The sequence below is a fragment of the Mercenaria mercenaria genome, chromosome 15 (assembly GCF_021730395.1).
Source record: "Mercenaria mercenaria strain notata chromosome 15, MADL_Memer_1, whole genome shotgun sequence".
Taxonomy (NCBI): Eukaryota; Metazoa; Mollusca; class Bivalvia; order Venerida; family Veneridae; genus Mercenaria; species Mercenaria mercenaria.
Window position 1 is genome coordinate 46,640,243 of NC_069375.1, and position 23,620 is coordinate 46,663,862.

Below are 23,620 nucleotides of genomic sequence, written 5' to 3' on the forward strand. Positions count from 1 at the left end.
CATGATCTTACACTGACTTTACAGTGATATTTTTCTTGAACAAAAGAGAGGTGGAGATTTTACCATTACCCTGCTCAATTTCTAGAATGGACTGGTCCATCATTCAATTTGGGCAGCATCACATATTATTTAATTATGTCTCCCCCAGGAGACATATTGTTTTTGCCCTGTCCGTCCGTCCGTCTGTCCGTGCGTGCGTGCGTCCGTAAACTTTTGCTTGTGACCACTCTAGAGGTCACATTTTTCATGGGATCTTTATGAAAGTTGGTCTGAATGTTCATCTTGATGATATCTAGGTCAAGTTCGAAACTGGGTCACGTGCCATCAAAAACTAGGTCAGTAGGTCTAAAAATAGAAAAACCTTGTGACCTCTCTAGAGGCCATATATATCACAAGATCTTCATGAAAGTTGGTCAGAATGTTCACCTTGATGATATCTAGGTCAGGTTCGAAACTGGGTCACGTGCCATCAAAAACTAGGTCAGTAGGTCTAAAAATAGAAAAACCTTGTGACCTCTCTAGAGGCCATATATTTCACAAGATCTTCATGAAAGTTGGTCAGAATGTTCACCTTGATAATATCTAGGTCAAGTTTGAAACTGGGTCACATGCCTTCAAAAACTAGGTCAGTAGGTCAAATAATAGAAAAACCTTGTGACCTCTCTAGAGGCCATATTTTTCATGGGATCTGTATGAAAATTGGTCTGAATGTTCATCTTGATGATTTCTAGGTCATGGTCGAAACTGGGTCATGTGCGGTCAAAAACTAGGTCAGTAGGTCTAAAAATAGGAAAACCTTGTGACCTCTCTAGAGGCCTTATATTTCATGAGATCTTCATGAAAATTGGTCAGAATGTTCACCTTGATGATATCTAGGTCAGGTTCGAAAGTGGGTCACGTGCGGTCAAAAACTAGGTCAGTAGGTCAAATAATAGAAAAATCTTGTGACCTCTCTAGAGGCCATATTTTTCATGGGATCTGTATGAAAATTGGCCTGAATGTTCATCTTGATGATATCTAGGTCAGATTTGAAAGTGGGTCACGTGCCATCAAAAACTAGGTCATTAGGTCAAATAATAGAAAAACCTTGTGACCTCTCTAAAGGCCATACTTTTCATGGGATCTGTATGAAAATTGGTCTGAATGTTCATCTTGATGATATCTAGGTCAAGTTCGAAACAGGGTCATGTGCGGTCAAAAACTAGGTCATTAGGTCTAAAAATAGAAAAACCTTGTGACCTCTCTAGAGACCATACTTGTGAATGGATCTCCATAAAAATTGGTCAGAATGTTCACCTTGATGATATCTAGGTCAGGTTTGAAACTGGGTCACATGCCCTAAAACACTAGGTCAGTAGGTCAAATAATAAAAAAACCTTGTGACCTCTCTAGAGGCCATACTTTTCATGGGATCTGTATGAAAGTTGGTCTGAATGTTCATCTTGATGATATCTAGGTCAAGTTTGAAACTGGGTCAACTGCAGTCAAAAACTAGGTCATTAGGTCTAAAATTATTAAAATCTTTTGACCTCTCTACAGACCATATTTTTCAATGGATCTTCATGGAAATTGGTCAGAATTTTTATCTTGATAATATCTAGGTCAAGTTCAAAACTGGGTCACATGAGCTCAAAAACTAGGTCACTATGTCAAATAATAGAAAAAACGACGTCATACTCAAAACTGGGTCATGTGGAAAGAGGTGAGCGATTCAGGACCATCATGGTCCTCTTGTTACAACTAAACTTCACACACTTGTAACTGTGATGAACTGACTTACATTGCACAGGTACCAGAACTCTGTTTGATATTTTTTTTTTTTTTTTTTACAAAATTTATGCACTTTTTCAACTTAGCAATTTTTAAAGATTTTATATGTAAGCTGGTATCTCAATACCCACTAATGCGAATGAATTGAAACTTCACACACTTGTTTACTACAATGAATAAGATAATGTACGTCTTATGTATTTGCTGTCATTTATTTATTTATTAATTATTTTGTGACATGTCATTTGAATAGTCCATTGTTGCTGTCATATGGAACATTATTGGAAAATATCCTCCGACCATTGTTATTTAATCGTTCTAATTGTTTTGATTATTCATTTAATTGTGAGTCTATCTGAAGGGTCAAGGTCACATTTTGGGGTCAAAGGTCATTTTAAAGCTTGTATGGGCTGTAACTTTGCCATGCATAAAGCAATCCTTTTTTTTTTTAGTTGGGCATAAATGTTTGCGTGCAACTCCCAGACCCTAGCAGACTGGACATGTTGCCCATTGACATCTAGGTATATCCATTAGTTGCAGTTCAGTATTTGAACTAACGTGATACAATGTTTTATGTAGGAAAATAGTTTTATGATTGTGACAATATGTTTAACTTTTAGATGATATGGTCTGCACTGTTTGCTATTCAGTCGGTAATTTTTCAGTCAACACCCCTTTGAATAATAAGTGGTACTGCCAAAATTTAATGATGGACCGGTCCATTTTAGAAATTTAGCAGGGTAAAGGTAAAACAAAGTTTCATTTAACATTGTATCATAATATTATGTTAAATGATATACTAGTATCAAGAGAGATAACTCTTTACATAACTGAAGAGACTTTGTTAAGACTTCTCCTTTTTTAGCCCACCATCATCAGATGGTGGGCTATTAAAATCACTCTGCGTCCGTGGTCCGTCCGTCCGTCATTCCGTCCGTCCGTTAACAATTTCTCGTTATCGCATCTCCTCAGAAACTACTGGGGGGATTTTGACCAAACTTTGTCAGAATGATGTATTGGTACCCTAGTTGTGTCCCCCTGAAAATCAGACTGGTTCAACAATTTATGAGTGAGTTATGGCCCTTTGTTTATTTCTATAATTTATATAGATTTATATAGGGAAAAACTTTGAAAACCTTCTTGTCCATAACCACAGAGCCTAGGGCTTTGATATTTGGTATGAAGCATCATCTAGTGGTCCTCTACCAAGATGATTCAAATTATTTCTCTGGGGTCAAATATGGCCCCGCCCTGGGGGTCACATGGTTTATATAGACTTATATAGGGAAAAACTTTGAATAACCTCTTGTCCAAAACCACAGGGCCTAGGGCTTTGATATTTTGTATGTGACATCATCTAGTGGTCTTCAACTAAGATTGTTCAAATTATACCCCTAGGGTCAAATATGGCCCCGCCCTGGGAGTCATATGGTTTACATAGACTTATATAGGGAAAAACTTTGAAAATCTTCTTGTCCAAACCACAAAGCCTAGGGCTTTGATACTTGTAATGTAGCATCATCTAGTGTTTCTCTACCAAGTTTGTCAAATTATCCTCCTAGGGTTAAATATGGCCCCGCCCCGGGGGTCACATGGTTCATATAGACTTATATAGGGAAAAGCTTTTAAAATGTTCTTGTCAGTAACTACAACATTCAAACTATGACCACATGTATATTTTTGAGTGGCAAGATGAACCTTGACATGAGTTGACCTTGATTTTGACCTAGTGACCTACTTTCACATTTCTGTAGCTACAGCCTTCAAATTTGGACCACATGCATAATTTTGTGCACTGGAAAAAACTTTGACCTTTATTTTGACCTAGTGACCTTCTTTCACATTTTTGAAGGTACAGGCATCAAATTTGGACCATATGCATAGTTTCGTGTTTCAAAAAGACATTGATTTTGACCTAGTGACCTACTTTCACATTTCTCAAGCTACAGCCTTCAAATTTGGACTATGTGCATAGTTTTGTGTACCGAAAAAAACTTTGACCTTGACATTGACCTAGTGACCTACTTTCACATTTTTGAAGGTACAGGCTTCAAATTTGGACCACATGCATAGTTTTGTATTCTGAAATAAAATTTGACCTTGATTTTGACCTAGTGACCTACTTTTACATTTCTCAAGCTGCAACCTTCAAATTTGGACCACTTGCAAAGTTTTTTTTACTGAAATGACCTTTGACCTTTACATTGACCTAGTGACCTACTTTCACATTTTTAAGGTACAGGCTTCAAATTTGGACCACATGCATAGTTTTGTATTCCGAAATAAAATTTGACCTTGATTTTGACCTAGTGACCTACTTTTACATTTCTCAAGCTACAGGCTTCAAATTTGGACCACATGCATAGTTTTGTATTCCGAAATAAAATTTGACCTTGATTTTGACCTAGTGACCTACTTTTACATTTCTCAAGCTACAGCCTTCAAATTCGGACCACATGCATAGTTTTGTGTACCGAAACAAACTTTGACCTTTACATTGACCTAGTGACCTACTTTCACATTTTTGAAGGTACAGGCTTCAAATTTGGACCACATGCATAGTTTTGTATTCTGAAGTAAAATTTGACCATAATTTTGACCTAGTGACCTACTTTTACATTTCTCAAGCTACAGCCTTCAAATTTGGACCACTTGCATAGTTTTGTGTACCGAAATGAACTTTGACCTTAAGATTGACCTAGTGACCTACTTTCACATTTCTGTAGCTGCAGGCTTCAAATTTAGGACCACATGCATAGTTTTGTGTACCGAAACAAACTTTGACCTTGACATTGACCTAGTGACCTACTTTCACATTTTTGAAGGTACAAGCTTCAAATTTGGACCACATGCATAGATTTGTGTTGTGTACGGAAATGAAATTTTACCTTGAGCTAGTCAATAAGTCTTGAAATTTGGAACACTCAAAAATGGCACATTGGTGGGCGCCAAGATCACTCTGTGATCTCTTGTTAGCTCATCTGATTTTTTAAAAAAAAAAAATGATGAGTTATTGTCATCACTTGATCGATGTCGCTGTTGGTGTTGGCTTCGGCTTTGGACATGCCTGGTTAAGTTTTATGTTTAGGTCAGCTTTTCTCCTAAACTATCAAAGCTATTGCTTTGAAACTTGCAACACTTGTTCACCATCATAAGCAGACCCTGTACAGCAAGAAACATAACTCCATCCTGCTTTTTGCAAGATTTATGGCCCCTTTTGGACTTAGAAAATATCAGATTTATTAGCCCACCATCATCAGATGGTGGGCTATTCAAATCACTCTGCATCCATGGTCCGTCGTCCTTCCGTCTATCCGTCAGTCCGTCCGTCTGTCCGTCCATCCATCCGTCGGTCCGTCATTCCGTCTGTTAACGATTTCTCGTTATCGCATCTCCTCAGAAACTACCAGGGGGATTTTGACCAAACTTTGTCAGAATGATGTATTGGTACCCTAGTTGTGTCCCCCTGAAAATCAGACTGGTTCAACAATTTTTTAGTAAGTTATGGCCCTTTGTTTATTTCTATAATTTACATAGATTTATATAGGGAAAAACTTTGAAAATCTTCTTGTCCAAAACCGCAGAGCCTAGGGCTTTGATATTTGGTATGAAGCATCATCTAGTGGTCCTCTACAAAAATGATTCAAATTATTTCCCTGGGGTCTAATATGGTCCCGCCCGGGGGGTCACATGGTTTATATAGACTTATATAGGGAGAAATTTCGAAAAACCTCTTGTCCAAAACCACAGGGCCTAGGGCTTTGATATTTTGTATGTGACATCATCTAGTGGTCTTCTACTAAGATTGTTCAAATTATCCCCCTAGGGTCAAATATGGCCCCGCCCCGGGGGTTACATGGTTTACATAGACTTATATAGTAGTGATGGGCCGACAATCGGCGACAATCGAATAATTGTCGGCGTTGCATTCATGAGCGCAATCGCAGACTTCACTTTTCACAGACCGATTAATTACTTGGCACCCTTAAGGGATAATTTAGTTGTTTCTGACCTTTTTCTTTTTGGTATTTATGGTTCTTTAGGGCAGTTACGCCAAGGGAAACTACTCTACGTAAAAATGGCTTCCTCCAAAGTCTCGAAGGAAATTGAAGTCATCTGTGATAACCCAGATTTTGGAAGATATGTGGCTTTTACAAAATTAAGCCGGGAAAACCATCAACCTAAACTCATGACATAAGTATGGCAGTATGCATTGCATGCCGTAAAATTTATGCAAGCATATTAGCAAAGGTATTTTCATTTTTTGCTTTTGTGGGATTGAAATCATTCCAGTCGTTAATTAAGAATAAATAAATCGTTAATACTTTTTTTGCACCAAAAAAGTTTAATTAAAATAACACTGGATAAGTCACTGGTGAAATTAAGAGTATCTGATTTGAAGTTTACTATCTTAACATCTATTTTACTTTTATGCTGTTAACTTACTCGTGTTTATGAAGGGATACAATAGAAATAGGATATTTGTCTGTGTGGTTCATTTCTTAAGTAATGACATAAAATATACACTGAGGTGAACTTATATATATGTAACTAGAGTAACCGATTATATCCGATTAATCGAATCAGTTGGCTTGTCCGATTATGCCGATTAATCGGATGGAAAATCTAACCGATTTGCCCATCACTATTATCTAGGGAAAACTTTGAAAATCTTCTTGTCCAAACCACTAAGCCTAGGGCTTTGATATTTGTAATGTAGCATCATCTAGTTGTTCTCTACCAAGTTTGTTAAAATTATACCCCTAGGGTCAAATATGGCCCCACCCTGGGGGTCACAATGGTTCATAAAGACTTATATAGGGAAAAGCTTTTAAAAACTTCTTGTCAGTAACCTACAACATTTAAATTTGGACCACATATATGGTGTTGAGTGGCAAGATGAACCTTGACATGTGTTGACCTTGATTTTGACCTAGTGGCCTACTTTCACATTTCTGTAGCTACAACCTTCAAATTTGGACCACATGCATAGTTTTGTGCACTGAAAAAAACTTTGACCTTGACATTGACCTAGTGACCTACTTTCACATTTTTGAAGGTACAGACTTCAAATTTGGACCACGTGCATAGTTTCGTGTTCCAAAATGGAATTTGACCTTGATTTTGACCGAGGGACCTACTTTTACATTTCTCAAGCTACAGCCTTCAAATCTGGATCACATGCATGGTTTTATGAACCGAAACAAACTTTGACCTTTACATTGACCTAGTGACCTACTTTCACGTTTTTGAAGGTACAGGCTTCAAATTTGGACCACATGCATAGTTCTGTATTCTGAAATAAAATTTGACCTTGATTTTGACCTAGTGACCTACTTTCACATTTCTCAAGCTACAGCCTTCAAATTTGGACCACCTGCATAGTTATGTGTACCGAAACAAACTTTGACCTTAAGATTGACCTAGTAACCTACTTTCACATTTCTGTAGCTACAGGCTTCAAATTTAGACCACATGTATAGGATTGTGTACCAAAACAAACTTTGACCTTGACATTGACCTAGTGACCTTCTTTCACAGTTTTGAAGGTACAGGCTTCAAATTTGGACCACATGCATAGATTTGTGTTCTGAAGTGAAATTTGACCTTGATTTTGACCTTGTGACCTACTTTCACATTTCTCAAGCTACAGCCTTCAAATTTGGACCACTTGCATAGTTTTATGTACCAAAATGAACTTTGACCTTAAGATTGACCTAGTGACCTACTTTCAAATTTCTCAAACTACAGTCTTCAAACTTGATGCACATGCATAGTTTTTTGTACAAAGAACTTTGTCCTTGAAATTGATCTAGTGACCTACTTTCACATTTCTCAAGCTACAGCTTTCGAATTTGGACCACATGCACAGTGTTGTGTACGGAAATGAAATTTGACCTAGAGCTAGTCAATAAGTCTTGAAATTTGGAACACTCAAAAATGGCACATTGGTTGGCGCCAAGATCACACTGTGATCTCTTGTTGGTTAAGATTTATGTTTAGGTCTTTTTTCACTTTAACTATCAAAGCTATTGCTTTGAAACTTGCACAGTTGTTCACAATCATAAGCTGACCCTGTACATCAAGAAGCATAACTCCATCCTGCTTTTTTCAAGAATTATTGCCCCTTTTGGACTTAGAAATTATCAGATTTCTTGTTTAAGTTTTATGTTTAGGTCAGCTTTTCTCCTAAACTATTCAAGCTATTGCTTTGAAACTTGCAACAGTTGTTCACCATCATAAGCTGACTATGTCCATCAAGAAAGATAACTCCATCCTGCTTTTTGCAAGACTTATGGCCCCTTTTGGACTTAGAAAATATCAGATTTCTTGTTTAAGTTTTATGTTTAGGTCAGCTTTTCTCCTAAACTATTCAAGCTATTGCTTTGAAACTTGCAACAGTTGTTCACCATCATAAGCTGACTATGTCCATCAAGAAAGATAACTCCATCCTGCTTTTTGCAAGAATTATGGCCCTTTTTGGACTTAGAAAATCATGTGTAGGACAATTTTTCTATTACACACAAAGAAAGTCAGATGAGCGTCAGCACCTGCAAGGTGGCGCTCTTGTTGTATATGATATGGTATCTTGTTATATATGTTTGATTTAACATTGAACAGTCTTCAAAAAAGATTTTGACAATATAATGAAGGTCCGCTGCATTCAGTTTATCTAGTACATCAACTTTCCTTATACTCACCCCTTTAACCAGAAGAATGGAAAATGATAAACATTTACTTACCAGGAATTTCACACTGTCTAATTTTGAACAAATAAAGAATCCAAGTCAGCTTCCTATTAACTGTTTTTGCTTATTTCTTGTTAGGAATAACAATGGGGTACTGTAAAATCTGGTAAATAAGCGTATACACTTATAATAGTTTTAGAGACATTTTTATGCGCCTGTTTTTGATATGCGCTTATACTTAAGCTAAAAATATGCGCTTATTAGCTCACCTGTCACAAAGTGACAAGGTGAGCTTTTGTGATCGCGTGGCGTCCGTCGTCCGTTCGTGCGTCCATCCGTCCGTCCGTCCGTACGTCACACTTCATTTCCGAGCAATAACTGGAGAACCATTTGACCTAGAACCTTCAAACTTCATAGGGTTGTAGGGCTGCTGGAGTAGACGACCCCTATTGTTTTTGGGGTCACTCCGTCAAAGGTCAAGGTCACGGGCCTGAACATTGAAAACCATTTCCGATCAATAACTAGAGAACCACTTGACCCAGAATGTTGAAACTGCATAGGATGATTCATCATGAAGAGTAGATGACCCCTATTGATTTTGGGGTCACTCCGTCAAAGGTCAAGGTCATAGGAGCCTGAACATTGAAAACCATTTCCGATCAATAACTAGAGAACCACTTGACCCAGAATGTTGAAACTGCATAGGATGATTGGTCATGAAGAGTAGATGACCCCGATTGATTTTGGGGTCACTCCATCAAAGGTCAAGGTCACAGGGGCCTGAACATTGAAAACCATTTCCGATCAATAACTAGAGAACCACTTGACCCAGAATGTTGAAACTTCATAGGATGATTGGTCATGAAGAGTAGATGACCCCTATTGATTTTGGGGTCACTCCATCAAAGGTCAAGGTCACAGGGGCCTGAACATTGAAAACCATTTTTGATCAATAACTAGAGAACCACTTGACCCAGAATGTTGAAACTGCATAGGATGATTGGTCATGAAGAGTAGATGACCCCTATTGATTTTGGGGTCACTCCGTCAAAGGTCAAGGTCACAGGGGCCTGAACATTGAAAACCATTTCTGATCAATAACTAGAGAACCACTTGACCCAGAATGTTGAAACTTCATAGGATGATTGGTCATGAAGAGTAGATGACCCCTATTGATTTTGGGGTCACTCCATCAAAGGTCAAGGTCACAGGGGCCTGAACATTGAAAACCATTTCTGATCAATAACTAGAGAACCACTTGACCCAGAATGTTGAAACTGCATAGGATGATTGGTCATGAAGAGTAGATGACCCCTAACGATTTTGGGTTCACTCTGTGAAAGGTCAAGGTCACAGGGGCCCGAACATTGAAAACCATTTCCGGTCAGTAACTTGAGAACCACTTGACCCAGAATGATGAAACTTCATAGGATGATTGGTCATGCAGAGTAGATGACCCCTAACGATTTTAGGGTCACTCTGTTAAAGGTCAAGGCCACAGGGGCCTGAACATGGAAAACCATTTCCAATCAGTAACTTGAGAACCTCTCGACCCAGAATGTTCAAACTTCATAGGATGATTGTTCATGCAGAGTAAATGACCCCTATCGTTTTTGGGGTGACTCTGTTAAAGGTCAAGGTCACAGGGGCCTGAACATTGATAACCAGTTCCGATGAATAACTTGAGAACCACTTGACCCAGAATGTTGAAACTTCATAGGATGATTGAACATGCAGAGTAGATGACCCCTATTGATTTTGGGGTCAGTCTATTTAAGGTCAAGGTCACAGTGGTCTGTTCATGTAAAATCATTTTTTGGAAATAACTTGAGAAACACTTGACCTACAATGTTGAAATTTAATAGGATGATTGGACATGCAGAGTAGATGACCCGTATTTATTTCGAGGTCACTTGATCAAAGGTCAAGGTCACAGGAGCCTGAACAGTGACTTGAGAACCACTAGGCCAAGAGTTTTGAAATTTAGCGGGATGACTGGACATGCCAAGTAGATGATCCCTATTGCAGCCAGCCATCAGTGTCTCTTTGACTTTCCCTCCTGACCCCTATTGACTTCTTGCCTATAGGACTTTGCATTGGGGGAGACATGCGCTTTTTTACAAAAGCATTTTCTAGTTTAAAGGGATGTTCACTGAAAATTTACTGACTGAATAGCGAACAGTGCAGACCATGATCAGCCTGCAGGCACTGGTTGCAAAGGCAAAATCACTTGCTGCCAGCAGGCTAAGAGTTAATTCTGTGATACATGATGGAGGTGACAACGTTTAGAAGCAGGATATTTTTTAAAGAATACCAGCAAAAATGGTCAGTTTCTGTAGTTTTAAACATGTATATATTAACATTTAGAGAGAAACTGTAAATTGTCATTACTTTATGACATTATGAGTATTTTGTATATACAGACATTCACATTATAGCACTTAGGGTAGTGAATGTGTAATGACAACTGGCTACTAATGTAATCTTGTAATAATATGATTTCAGCACCCTCTGATTTTTATGGAAGTTCATGTGCACATTTAGCTATACAGTCAAACCTGTGTTAAAGACCACCTCTGAACAGAGACCACATGGCTCTAAAGACCACATGTTTTGATTCCCATTTTAACATTTACAGTGTATTTTAACCTGTGAATAAAGACCACCTCCCAATAAAGACCATATTTTGGATCTCCCAAGGGTGGTCTTTATAGACGGGTTTGACTGTATTTGTATCTGAAGAGTGCCAAATTGCCTTAAGAGAATACATTATTACATGGAAATTGCTGTTTGTTGTTATAGGTCCTTTGCCTTATAATAAATCAAAACTACTCCACATTCGTAGCTACAATCTGACAATATATTATTTTTTTTAAATTTCAGCCATATAGCAAGACATAACTTGATGCAGATGGCACAAATTATTCAAGTGTTGGCCATATCACAGTGGGAAGAAATAGATCCCAGACTGCATGACTTGTATGGAAAGTTTGAAAAGGTAGGCAAAAAATCATTCCCAGTTCCAAAATTTCAGAAATAAGTTTTCATCTCTTTTTCCAAAAATTAAAAAACAACACTTTTTATCACGATTACACAAGAACAAATTGATATGTCTCCAATCACAGTGGTGTGGCAGACATATTATTGATTTACTCCTGTGTGTGTGTGTGTGTGTGTGTGTGTGTGTGTGTGTGTGTGTCTGTCTGTCTGTCAGTCTGTCTGTCTGTCTGTCACAAATCTTGTCTGCACTTTAAGTCAAACATTTCTCATCCAATCTTCACCAAACTTGAACAAAATGTTTGCCAATAAGTACTCTGCCAAGTTCGATAACTAGCCAAATTGGCCTAGGCACTTCTGAATTATGGTCCTAGAATTACTGAGTGCAACTACTTACTACTTACCCAAACCACTTTGAATCACTATAGGAACCACTCATCCAAACCACTTTGAATCACTTAATGATTAGGCAGTTGTGGGAGACATGCACTTTTCTCAAAAGCAGCTCTAGTTTGAACTTTTTGGGAAAGACGATAACTACTTAACAACAAGAAATTTGTTGAATTATTTATGTAATTGTTCATAGATGACATGTATTTTCCATTGTAGGGTTGTATGTCAACGTTGCTAGATTCTCTACTAGATGGCATAGGAGTTGAGCTGCCATCCACCAACAATGCCCAGCTTCCTTGCTTAACTAGAACCTCTTCACTCATACAGTTATCTCATTTGAATAGTCTGGTAAGTAGAACCTCTTCACTCATACTGTTGTCTTTAAGTAGAACCTTTTCACTCATACAGTTATCTCATTCGAATAGTCCTGTAAGTATTTGCATGTGATATTTTTATGAGATGGTGTAAAATTTTCTGTATTTCAATGTTCATTTGTTTTGATAACTGGTGTTTCTGTTCTAAAGATTGAATAGTTAAGTAGTCCATTATAATGAAAATTAAGATTTCAATGAAAAATTGTGGTTAATAGCTACTGGCTGTACCAATTTATTATGATGCTCAATTTTAGAAACCCATTTGGGAAAATTTATTCGCTGTATTTTTTTTCAAGCACTCGTGAATGTGTACTTGTACATTAATAGATTGTGTTATAAATGTAATACGATAATAAATGTTTGATACAGAAGTCACACATTAATCTTTTATTTCAGATATTCTTCTTAAAGTTAGAAATCACACATTATATTTTTTCTTTCAGATTTCCTTCCTAAAGTCTGCTCTGCCATTTGTAGAGGATAGTACAGAGAAGAAATGTTTGGATGAGCTTCTATCTGCCCTGGTCCTTGTAACACCCCAGACGGCAGTACAGAACCCTCTTGCCATGATTGGGTCTCCAAGTAGCAATACCCCACCTGGTACTCCTGTTACTCATAAAAAGTCGAAAGGTATGTTATAGACATAGAGTCAATTATATGTCTTCAGTAATGTGTTGAATTACTTTTACATTGCATATCTTTGCATTACATTACCATTGCATATTTTGAAAGCAGTATGCATTATATTACCATTCCATTGCTTATCATTGTATAACATTATCATTACATGCTTTTTTGAAAACAGAAGTGTATTACATGGCCTAAGTAATGCATTACATTGCTTGTTACACCTCCCAATTTTTGTTAGGTTGGTACATGTATTGACCCAACTGCGAAATTTACAAAAATACTTCCTGTGAGTAGTAATGTAATTTTGAAATTGCTAAAACTAGTCTCCAGTGAATATCAGTTTACCTGTTTCAGCAAGTATCATTGTGTAACAAGGAAATGCCAGCAATTGCTGTAAATTGAGAAAAAAAACAACATGTATGTTTTAAATGACAGAATACTATAGTTATATCCCATGAATCTCCAGGTAAGAAGAAGATGTCAGTGGCCTCTGTGATGACCCAGATAAGCCATGTATCTGATGAAACTGCCAGCATGTCCTCAATGTCATTGGATGCACCGGAAGCCCAGCCGACCAATCAGATGGAAGATGTACTTGTGCTTTCTCTTGGCGATGACTTAGAGTGCCCGGGTATGATGTCTGAACAAAAGGTATTTAAGGATATAAACATTTATCTGTTCCTCATAAATTATGCGTACAGAAACTAAAATTTGAAGATAAAGAGTACGTCCCAGAAATATAAGGTTGTAATTGTAACTTATGACCTTTTATGACCTATACATTTCTAGAAACTGCATAACAAGGGTGATAACCGCCTCGATAGCCTAGTGGTAGAGCGTCCGCTTCGAGCACGGGAGGTTGTGGGTTTGATCCCCGGCCATTTCATACCAAAGACGTGAAAAATGGTACCAGTAGCCCCCTTGCTTGACGCTCAGCATTAAAAGGGAAACTGGCTTCTCTTCTCTCATACCCTCGTGGCGATGGATTTCATCAGGAATGCGGTGTCGAGAGAGATTAATATAAGTTTTAGAACTTGCTTCACAATCGACCTAAAATAAATTATGTATAAATTTTCAAAAAAATAAGGGTGATACATTGAACATATAGTCATCATTCTTTGACCCAGTTTATTGAGTGAAAAATGGCATTTTGTTACTTATAAAAGGTTTTATCTGTTACTAAATATTCATATTTTGTCAGTGTTGAATAAGGCTACTGAAGAAAAATGTCGAACCTGTGACTTCACAGCCCATTAAGATTGTATTGTATTTGTTTTAAGATACAAAAGTTAAATATTAAATGGGGTCATAAGTAGCAGATCTGACCTTTCATATCCATATTTTGTCAGTGTTGAATATGTCTACTGAAGAAAAATGTCGAACCTGTGACTTCACAACCTATTAAGATTGTATTGTATTTGTTTTAAGATACAAAAGTTAAATATTAAATGGGGTCATAAGTTACAGTAGCAGATCTGACCTTCCATTATTGTCTTATTTCTGGTAAAAGGATTATATGCAGTACCTTATCATCAGCTAAATAAATGTATGACAGTCAGAACTGTTAGTATTTTCCAAGTATGAGATAAGAATTCTTAAAAACAAAGTGTATAGGTTTCTTTTTCAGTATTGTTAAGAGATCTGGTTTTGTCTTGTGTCCTTTTATTTCTGTGAGGTCACCATATTCTATGGGGTCATTGAATTTTGTTGGTACTAAATTTCATGCTTTTTGACAAAACTACTATTTCTTGGAAACATGAATCCTTGGAGTACTCCAGTTTTACAGATGAAGTTGATGGATGGGCATATTTCTTACTCATTTGGTTTTGATTTTATAGATTGATAACAACACAAATTTCACTAAAATAAATCCCCCTCTAACATCGATGATTTTACGGAAGATTAATTGAGTTTCAAAAGAAGGCGAGTTACTAGATCAGTTGGATTTTTGATTCACATCAGTTCCTGATTTACTAAGTCAAGTTACATGACTACTTAAAAGAGATAAGTTACATTGCAAGATTAGTCACAAATGTGCATTGGTTTTGTTACGTTATTATTCCAGTGCAAATATTATGGAAATCCAAGAAATAACTGAATGTTGTTTCTCGATAACAAAATTTTTGTTTATGTTGTTTCTTCCTGCTTGTAGGTTTTATCTTTTGAGCAAGAAAATAAGCGGAGGAGGGTGAAGTACCAGACTGTGCAGGGTGGATATGTGGTTGGACCAGTAGAGATTCAGGAAAAGAGGACAAGATTTTCACTGTCACATGACCAGGAATCTATAGGTATAACCATGTGAATCATTTGATCGTGTAATACATGCTTGTAGATTTTATCATATAGTCATCTTTTTTTCCAGTCTAAACTGAAATACTGTATGGTTTTTGAATTGGCAGTTGGTCTTTCTAATGTTAACTTCATATATCTAATAATAATAATAATAATAAAGTGGAGGGGTGGTCTAGTTTTTAAGGTGCTAATCTTTGGGGCGGGGGGGGGGGGGGTCTTTGATGGTTCTAGTGAAAAAATACCATATACATATTTGACAGTGGTTGTGCACAGAACTGCACAGAATGTAGTAATCTTTTATGAGGTCATATATTCATCACGTTGTTTATTTCATATGATGAAGACAAAATAAATTGTCGAAATGTTAAAAGAAATGGAGTTTGCCTTGTAGTTCTCCCATTCACAGAATGTAGGAAATACATGGAATAGTATACAAAGTGGACTTCTACAATTGAGTTATTGTTTTATTTGTAAATTTCCAGGAAACACAAGTGACATTCCAGAGGCAATATCAGAGGGAGCATCAAGCCACTCTGTCGGTTCACAAGATCTAGAGAATGATGATGACAACGATAATTTCTCCGACATGATCTCTGCTAATGTAAGTGGGCGTGGCACACCAAACATCAGTGGGAGTGGTCGAGACACGCCCCTTTCCCAGGCAGAAAGTGAACAAGAGGTTGCACCTCATCCACAGCCAGCACTGCCTGAGACTGTACAGAAAAAGAACAGGGAAGATGTAACTGAGAAGTTTGGGAAGTTTGAGATCAAGGAATTGGATTGTAAGTTCTTCTGTTTGTTGTGTAATTCATATCTTTTCTTGCCTACACTAAACTTTATGTTATTGCAGACCTTCATAAAGGGTCATTACCTCAGGTAGATTTTAGTTTCAGCTTCCAGTCTTCTTTTCTTGTGGATACTACATAATGTGCTTGTGATCTTGTACAATATAGTTATTTTCTTCATTTTTATGATTCTAAGTAAGAAAAAATGAAACACAGTTTTTACACAGTGGAAGTGTTGAAAAGATGTGCACTTTATGTTTTTCAGTGATTTCTGATACAGTTCTATTTAATAAAGTCTTTGCCTTAATGACTAAACTTTAATCAATTAAATCACTTCTCCTTGCCCAAATTTTGTCTTTTATTTAAAGATTTTAGGTGTGTTGCTGTAATTACTTCTCCCAGAGAACATGTAAATATTTATAAAAAAGAACAAAAGCAAAAACTAATTATCAAAGTCATAGACAGGCTGAGGTTTTGTACTTGGACAAGTACTAAGATCTTAATCCTAAGTTGTCCAAATTTTGAACAGAACTTTCCACACAATTAAGCTTACACATAGAAAATGCACTTTTAGAATTAAATCGGAAGTTTGAATCGTCATTTCTTGAATAAATGTAGTTAATTACAGGTGATGACAATTACTGATTATGATTACCCCAAGTCTGGTTGGGGAAAAATGCTAATAAGTTTTACTGTTTTGTGTGGAGTTTTCTACAAGTAGGCATACATGTTCATATCTTAAAACCACTTGCAAATGTATGCATACTTGTTTCATTTCCTATTCAAGATGATTTGAAGTCAACTGTCAGTGATACCTGGAGTACAGATGTGTTGGCCAGTGATTCGGAACCTCCCGAGGGAAACCAGTCCGTCAGACTAGAGGAGATCGCAGAGGAAATGGTTCGGCAACATCTTCTTGCTGAGGTATGTTGAGAAGAAACAATAATGTAGAAGTATTTCGCTTGGCTAAATGAATGTTTTTACAGAGTGTTGGAGATTTCAGAAACTACGTGTAGTACAGACATTTTTGTCTTCAGTAGTTATTAAAGTAATACCTTCCTTAATAAAATTCTTAATATTTACAGAGAGTGTCGGAGATTTCAGAAACTGCAAGTGATGCATGGAGTACAGACGTTCTGGCCTCCGACAATGAAGAGAAACAAGCAGAAACATTCTCAGAGTTTGATGACATGAGCAGCATGGCAGAAACTGCCAGTAATCTGGACGATGTACGGAGTGAATGTGATGCTGCAGAGGGGAATGAAGTTACTCCTCTTGCTTCAGGTGTGAAATGGAGATTTTTCGCAAACAATTGTTGATTTCTTTAATTGATCAGACTTTCAAGTTGTGTCTTGGTATGGGTGTGAAAAATTCAAGTTTGGATTGATATTTGTATGCTCAGTCAAATACAATTTTTGTTGACAATTATAAAAAAAGGATGCATGTATGGTTTTAATTATATGTAATGGGTAAAAAATCCACATTATATCTCCAACAAACAAGGCACAGTCAATATGCAACACACCTCTGTCTATCCTAAAGTGATTGGTGACTGAAAACATTGCGAATTTTCACATATGTATGAATAGCCGTAACAAAAAAGCAAGTTAATGTTTTATTCTTGGTCATTACAGCCTTAATTAAGTTTTTGTTGTCAGTATCAGCAGCTTAAGACTAATGAAAAGGCTATGTAGGTGGGTCCAGTCCTCATACTTTAAGAAATGTCAAAGGACAGAAGTTTTGATGTACATATATCCTTACATACTTCATTGGATAGTAAAATTAACATTTATTTTTAGGTTTCCAAAGTCCGAATGAGGCAACAAGTAGAGACATGTTTCCCAGTAGTGCCCTCAGTGGGGGTGGTACCTCGGTTACATCAGATAATGTCAGTATGTCACCAACATTTTCTGACAGCGTCTTCTCGGACATTGATGTTGATAGTCGAACAGCTAGGGGACCAAGAGCATTGCCAGGCAACAATTTGCCTATGGACTCGAATAGATTATTTGTGCCAATAAAGAAAAAGCGGGCTCCTTCTCCACCGGGCTCGTCACCAGATAGGGGAAGTGATAGTGGAGGGTATACGTCTAGTTCATCGAATAGGAATAGACTGGTAGACTTTGATTTAGAACCGAGGAATTCAGGTGCAACTGACACTTATAATAGAACGGTGAATGAGATAGAAAATTTGAATTTAGCTTCTAATAACACAGTTCCTATTGACACAGGTGCTCGACCAAAAACACAGGTAATAGGTAAACATGCGTCTAACAGTGATAAGAAAAATAGGAAAAATGTATCCAATTTAAAACTGAAAGAAAATTTTAGTGATGTACAAAATGGACTCTTTATGATGGAGGAAAATAGACCGCTATCAAAGGATTCTGGTGTAGGGTCCTCACAGTTTATAGATTCAGTGGAATCTGGTGATGTGAAACTGTCCGAGCAACAAAACATGAATGTCGACGAAACCCGTTTTTCAGCTGCCCTAAGTCTTTTTGACCCATTAACACAGGATGATAATACAATGGCTAGTGGTGATCTGTTAGAAGGGTCCACCACTAGCCCACCTGCAGGGCATGCATTTCAAAGCTATACAAATACAAACTTTCAAGAAAGTTCAGCTGGTGAGCCATTGATATCTATATCGAACGAGAAAGATACTAGTCAGTTTAAATTTGATCTTCCATCTTCTGGAGTGAAGGAGAATGGAGGTGTGAGCAGTGCCTGTGATATGTATATACAGTCAGACAGACAGACAAAAAGACGGGGAAGTTCGGACAGCAATAGATCATCAGGGTCTAGTCTGTCAAAGGATGACTCAGTTAATGGTGAAAGGACCAGTCTGGATAGTTCACAAAGGGTGGATGAAAAGGTACATTTTATTATGAATAATGTGTGCCAAAATTATTTTCAGTTGTACTTACTATTTGATCCCAAAGATTTTTTTTATATTTTTTTTATTAAGCAAGTAGTCCCATTTACCAATTAAGTAGAAAGTAGAAATATTTGGTTTAAATACAATGTAATTATCTAAAAGTAGATATCATGAAATCTTAAGGACGTATGCTAGAATTTGGTGCGAAAATTTTCCCAATAACAGAATTTCTTCAAACTTTGGATATTGAAGGACAATCATCTAAGAAACTAAAAAATGCAATAAAAATCATAGGTCAACGGCATCGAAAAAGAGTTATCTGCCCTTGAGAACGGCATTTCCCCCAAAAATGACGTTTTCAAGGGCAGATAACTCTTTTTCGAATCCGGTGACCTATGATTTTTATTGCATTTTTTTGTTTCTTAGATGATTGTCCTTCAATATCCAAAGTTTAAAGAAATTCTGTTATTGGGAAAATTTTCGCCCATCTCATATACAGGGAATTCTAGCGTACGCCTTTAAGTGGATTTTGCAGTTGTGTTGATATCGCACATATATTTTCCATTCATGCTGTCCGTACAGTTGATAACAATTAGATTTTAGTCCCATAAGCCAAAACTATGAAATTTTAGGCAAGTGAAATTAGATGTTTTAACAGCAAATTAGAAAGTAATTAATGCACTTTCAATGATGATTTGAGTGTTTTAGGCAGTGTATTTATGGAATCCATATTTTCGAACACAGGAATTACCAAATGGTGACGAAAATGCTACACCAGGAAAGAAGAGGGGGCTTTTCAAGACGTTTAAAGATAAAATACACAAAGGTAAGTAAAGCATTATGTTCTCTTGAATATGAAATTAACACAGACTTTGAAGTGTCAGGTATCGAGAAATCACTGATATTTTTAGGGAGGTTTTTTTTTTTGGTTTCGTGGCTGTCTCAGTTCACTAAATTAAATCCAAAAGATATAGGCAAATTTTCTATTTGTCTTACTTAACCCTTAGCCTGCTGGCTTTTGCACGGATGTGCAGGCTGATCTTGGTCTGCACTGTTGGCTATTCAGTCAGTATCTTTTTGGTAAGCACCCCTTTTAATAGTAATAGTTAATGGTACTGTCCCAATTGAAAGATGGACAAGTTCATTATAGAAATTCAGCAGGGTAAGAACTAGAAATCCAAGAATTTATATCCCCATGAAATGCAAAATTTAATGTCCACAAAATTAAATGATTTTACAGTGTTTAGATTTCCATTGTTTTCTATTCAGTGCATACTGGATAAAGTGCAAGTTCTGTTTTTGAGCGTTTCTTTTACTGGTAAATACGGTAAATACGGTATACTAAGTTTCCATTAAATCTGTGGATAAGTAATTTTAAAACTAAAGACACTGGAAGAAATAGATTACTTTGAAGTCATTGATATTCCTGGAGAACTAATATTTTTTTGATTTCATGGTTGCGCAATCATCAAGATTTAATCTTTATGACTATTCCCAGTTACACTATCTTTAAAATTTGAAATCCATAAATTCATGTCCCATCAAAAAAGCTATTTTGGTCATTACTGCAAAATTTTATGCCCACAAGATTATTTGAGCCGTGCCATGAGAAAACCAACATAGTGACTTTGCGACCAGCATGGATCCAGACCAGCCTGCGCATCCGCGCAGTCTGGTCAGGATCCATGCTGTTCGCTTTCAAAGCCTAGTGGAATTAGAGAAACTAATAGCAAACAGCATGGATCCTGACCAGACTGCGCAGATGCGCAGGCTGGTCCGGATTCATGCTGGTCGCAAACCCACTATGTTGGTTTTCTCATGACACGGCTCATTTGATTTCATTGTATTCAGCATTCTTAAGTCTTGAGTCAAAATATCATGGTACCCGACGAACCCGTTGTTGATGGCTTTAACCATTGTATGGCAGCTAGTACTGTATTTTGAAACTAAAGGAATTAAGGCATTGATTCGAATAAAAACAGTATTTTCTTAGCCATTTCTCCTCCATCTTTTTTAAGTATGAAAAAAAAACCCAGTAGCTTGCAAATAACAAAATAATACATAGTTCATGAATACCGTTAAACCTGTATTAAGTGGTCAGTCAAGGGAACTGACTGCTAAAGACAGGTGTTTGCTTAATACAAGTTGAAATTGGAACAAAAAAATCAATCTGACTAAAGTTCTCGATCTTCCTAAAAGTTAGATCTGAAGACAGCCTATTCAAATTCATCTTTCGGTATAATCGGATTTCCAATATAATTGCGGTTTTTATTTCCACCAATCTATTTTTATTTGAACCAATCAGACGACTCGTTTCAGCAAGCTTTTGGCTGAAAGGGACTGGACTCAAATTTTGGCTAAAATAATTTTTCTATAGAATAAAAGTTTTGTCATACTATGAACATAAAAACATGTAGTTTTTTTTCTTTAAAAACTATAAAATCATGAAAAAATCGCGTCCTAGTTGGGAATCGAACCCGGGCCGCTGCAGCAATAAATATTTTCCTGCGCACTTGACCAATACACCACAGAGGAACACGTAATTATCGATGGTTGAATATAAAGCTTTATAATTAAGGCAGTTTACCTCCGGTATCCCTTACAACGCTTTTCAATTTTGAATGGAAAAAATAGGAAAAACAACAAATTCTCATGTGTTTATATAAGCTTACTTATTAGAGTTATAAACACATACGTGATAATCACATATCGGAAACTGGAATCCCAGGTTAAATATAGATTTTTTTGAACTTATACTTTCACCTTCAAAATGTTGAATGCAAGGCTCTGATTGATGAACAAGTGCCTTTCCTCAGATCCAATGTGCATAGCATTAATTGATATGATTTTAAATCAGTTTGGAAGTGTAGCTGACTGGCTGCTTAAGTGAAGTGGCTATGTAATTTAAGCGGTCACTAAGGCGTATTCAACTGTACTGAAATAATAGGTTTGAAAAATATCATCAGGACCTTGCAGTCTGAAAAAAAAAACAACAATAAATTTAACCATGATACCAATCTGATTTTCGTGAAGAAAGTTTGTCATCCTGCTATGATAACATGTTATCAGATGATTGTGTAATTTAGATGTTCATTTGTAAATAAGAAAAATAAAAATTCCACAATTTAGTCTGTGTTATCAGATTGGAATGTGATGTTGATTTTTCATTTTTGAAATGATGAAATTTATAAACCTCCTAAGAGATCTTTTTAACACAGAAATTGTTTAATAGTTGTAGATGTAACATCTCAGACTGCCGCAGGTAAACATAGCAAAATATTACATTGTACTTTTATTAACTGAATGTATCCCAATTTTGTATTCCAGTTTTGTTGGTTGCATGTTATATATTTTACTTACATTGTGTCTTGTATAATGTTTATTGCATTAATGGATGTGTGTAGGAGGCTTATTAACAGAAAACTTATTTATAATATTTGATAATTGTTTTTAATAAACAGAAGTGTATAAAATTACTGGTTAAAAAAATGGTTAAGTTACTTGTAACAGATATTCTTTTAGCATTAACAAAATAAGGTGTTCAATTTGTAGAGCTGACCATATTGTTTTTTTTGCCATATTAGCTCTGCCCATACCACCCCTGACTGTTCTAGTTATGACTGTGCTTGCTCAGTTCGGAGAAAGTTCAAGATTTTCAAAGTAGAGGTCCTGAGGGAAGTTTATTGATGTGACAGAAGAAAGGGAGCCTCGAAGGCTGAGTGGTTAAGGTCTCTGACATTGAATCACTCGCCTTTCACCGATGCGGGTTTGAGATGTGAAATAAGAATAAAACTCTGTATACGTGCAGAATTTGACATAATTTGGGTGAATTACCGTATCATTAAGATATTAGAACTTACAGCAGCATTATTGTATGCCATTTACCAGCATGAATATTCTCTCTGACATGATCCAAAAATCTTTTTCTTTGTAAAGTTCAAACATATGAAATGCAGAAATTAGTAGTATAATAGACCAACTTCTATTTTCACCAGAGTTCTTTATTAGTTCCATCTCTTTAACTCTGTGCAGTTGTTGATGAATAATCTTAAATACTTGTGTACAATAATACATCAGGTTTTACAACTGGAGCTTGTCCGAATACAGTTACTCTCCTTTTCTCTCTCTCTCTAAAAATGTCATTACTGGTATGTTTAATGGAGACAAAGGCAGGAAACAAAAGCAGTCTAGGGCTGGTGTAATAAAGCTAAGTTTGAAATCCAGTCTATACTCTTTGATTGGTTGTCCCAGATGTTAGTCTTGAAATTGACCAATGGTAATGTTGTATTCTTAGACTGGTTTACTTGACCCATTTTGCATGTAAATTTTGCTCTTTTTGTACCTGTTGAATATGTGTTGTTTTTCTGCAATTTTTATGCCCCCAAAGGGAGGCATATTAGTTTTCAACTGTCCGTCCGTTACTTCGTTAGTTTGTTTGTTTGTTCGTTCGTCACAACGTTAACTTTTTGCATGAAGGCACTTTACTCGCGAACCACTGCACCCAGGACTTTCAAACTGCACATGCTGATAGTACTTAATGAGTACACCACCCCTATTTATTTTGGGGTCACCAAGTCAAAGGTCAAGGTCACAGGGGCCAACGTTAACTTTTTGCATGAAGGCACTTTACTCGCGAACCACTGCACCCAGGACCTTCAAACTTCACATGCTGATAGTACTTATTGAGTACACCACCCCTACTGACTTTGGGGTCACCAGGTCAAAGGTCAAGGTGCTGCGGGGGCATTTGTCACCATTAGTGACAGCTCTTGTTTTATTTCATTCAGGAATTCATGTGATTTATATGTA

General features: G+C 36.7%; 1 protein-coding gene across 3 annotated transcripts in view; it reads left to right on the forward strand.

The window, feature by feature from the left end:
* Window positions 1–23,620, forward strand: part of LOC123552603 (GTPase-activating protein and VPS9 domain-containing protein 1-like) — a 48,195-nt gene that overhangs the window by 10,325 nt on the left and 14,250 nt on the right. For 2 of the 3 annotated variants that reach the window (XM_053525175.1, XM_045342346.2), the window contains exons 5-15: window positions 11,343–11,457; window positions 12,066–12,197; window positions 12,667–12,853; window positions 13,320–13,504; window positions 15,006–15,141; window positions 15,628–15,927; window positions 16,718–16,854; window positions 17,016–17,214; window positions 17,730–18,808; window positions 19,556–19,637; window positions 22,044–22,073. In XM_053525175.1, coding sequence (XP_053381150.1) covers window positions 11,343–11,457; window positions 12,066–12,197; window positions 12,667–12,853; window positions 13,320–13,504; window positions 15,006–15,141; window positions 15,628–15,927; window positions 16,718–16,854; window positions 17,016–17,214; window positions 17,730–18,808; window positions 19,556–19,637; window positions 22,044–22,073 — 2,582 coding nt within the window. The remainder of the gene's footprint in view (window positions 1–11,342; window positions 11,458–12,065; window positions 12,198–12,666; window positions 12,854–13,319; window positions 13,505–15,005; window positions 15,142–15,627; window positions 15,928–16,717; window positions 16,855–17,015; window positions 17,215–17,729; window positions 18,809–19,555; window positions 19,638–22,043; window positions 22,074–23,620) is intronic. The other variant, XM_045342354.2, reaches the window with a different exon arrangement.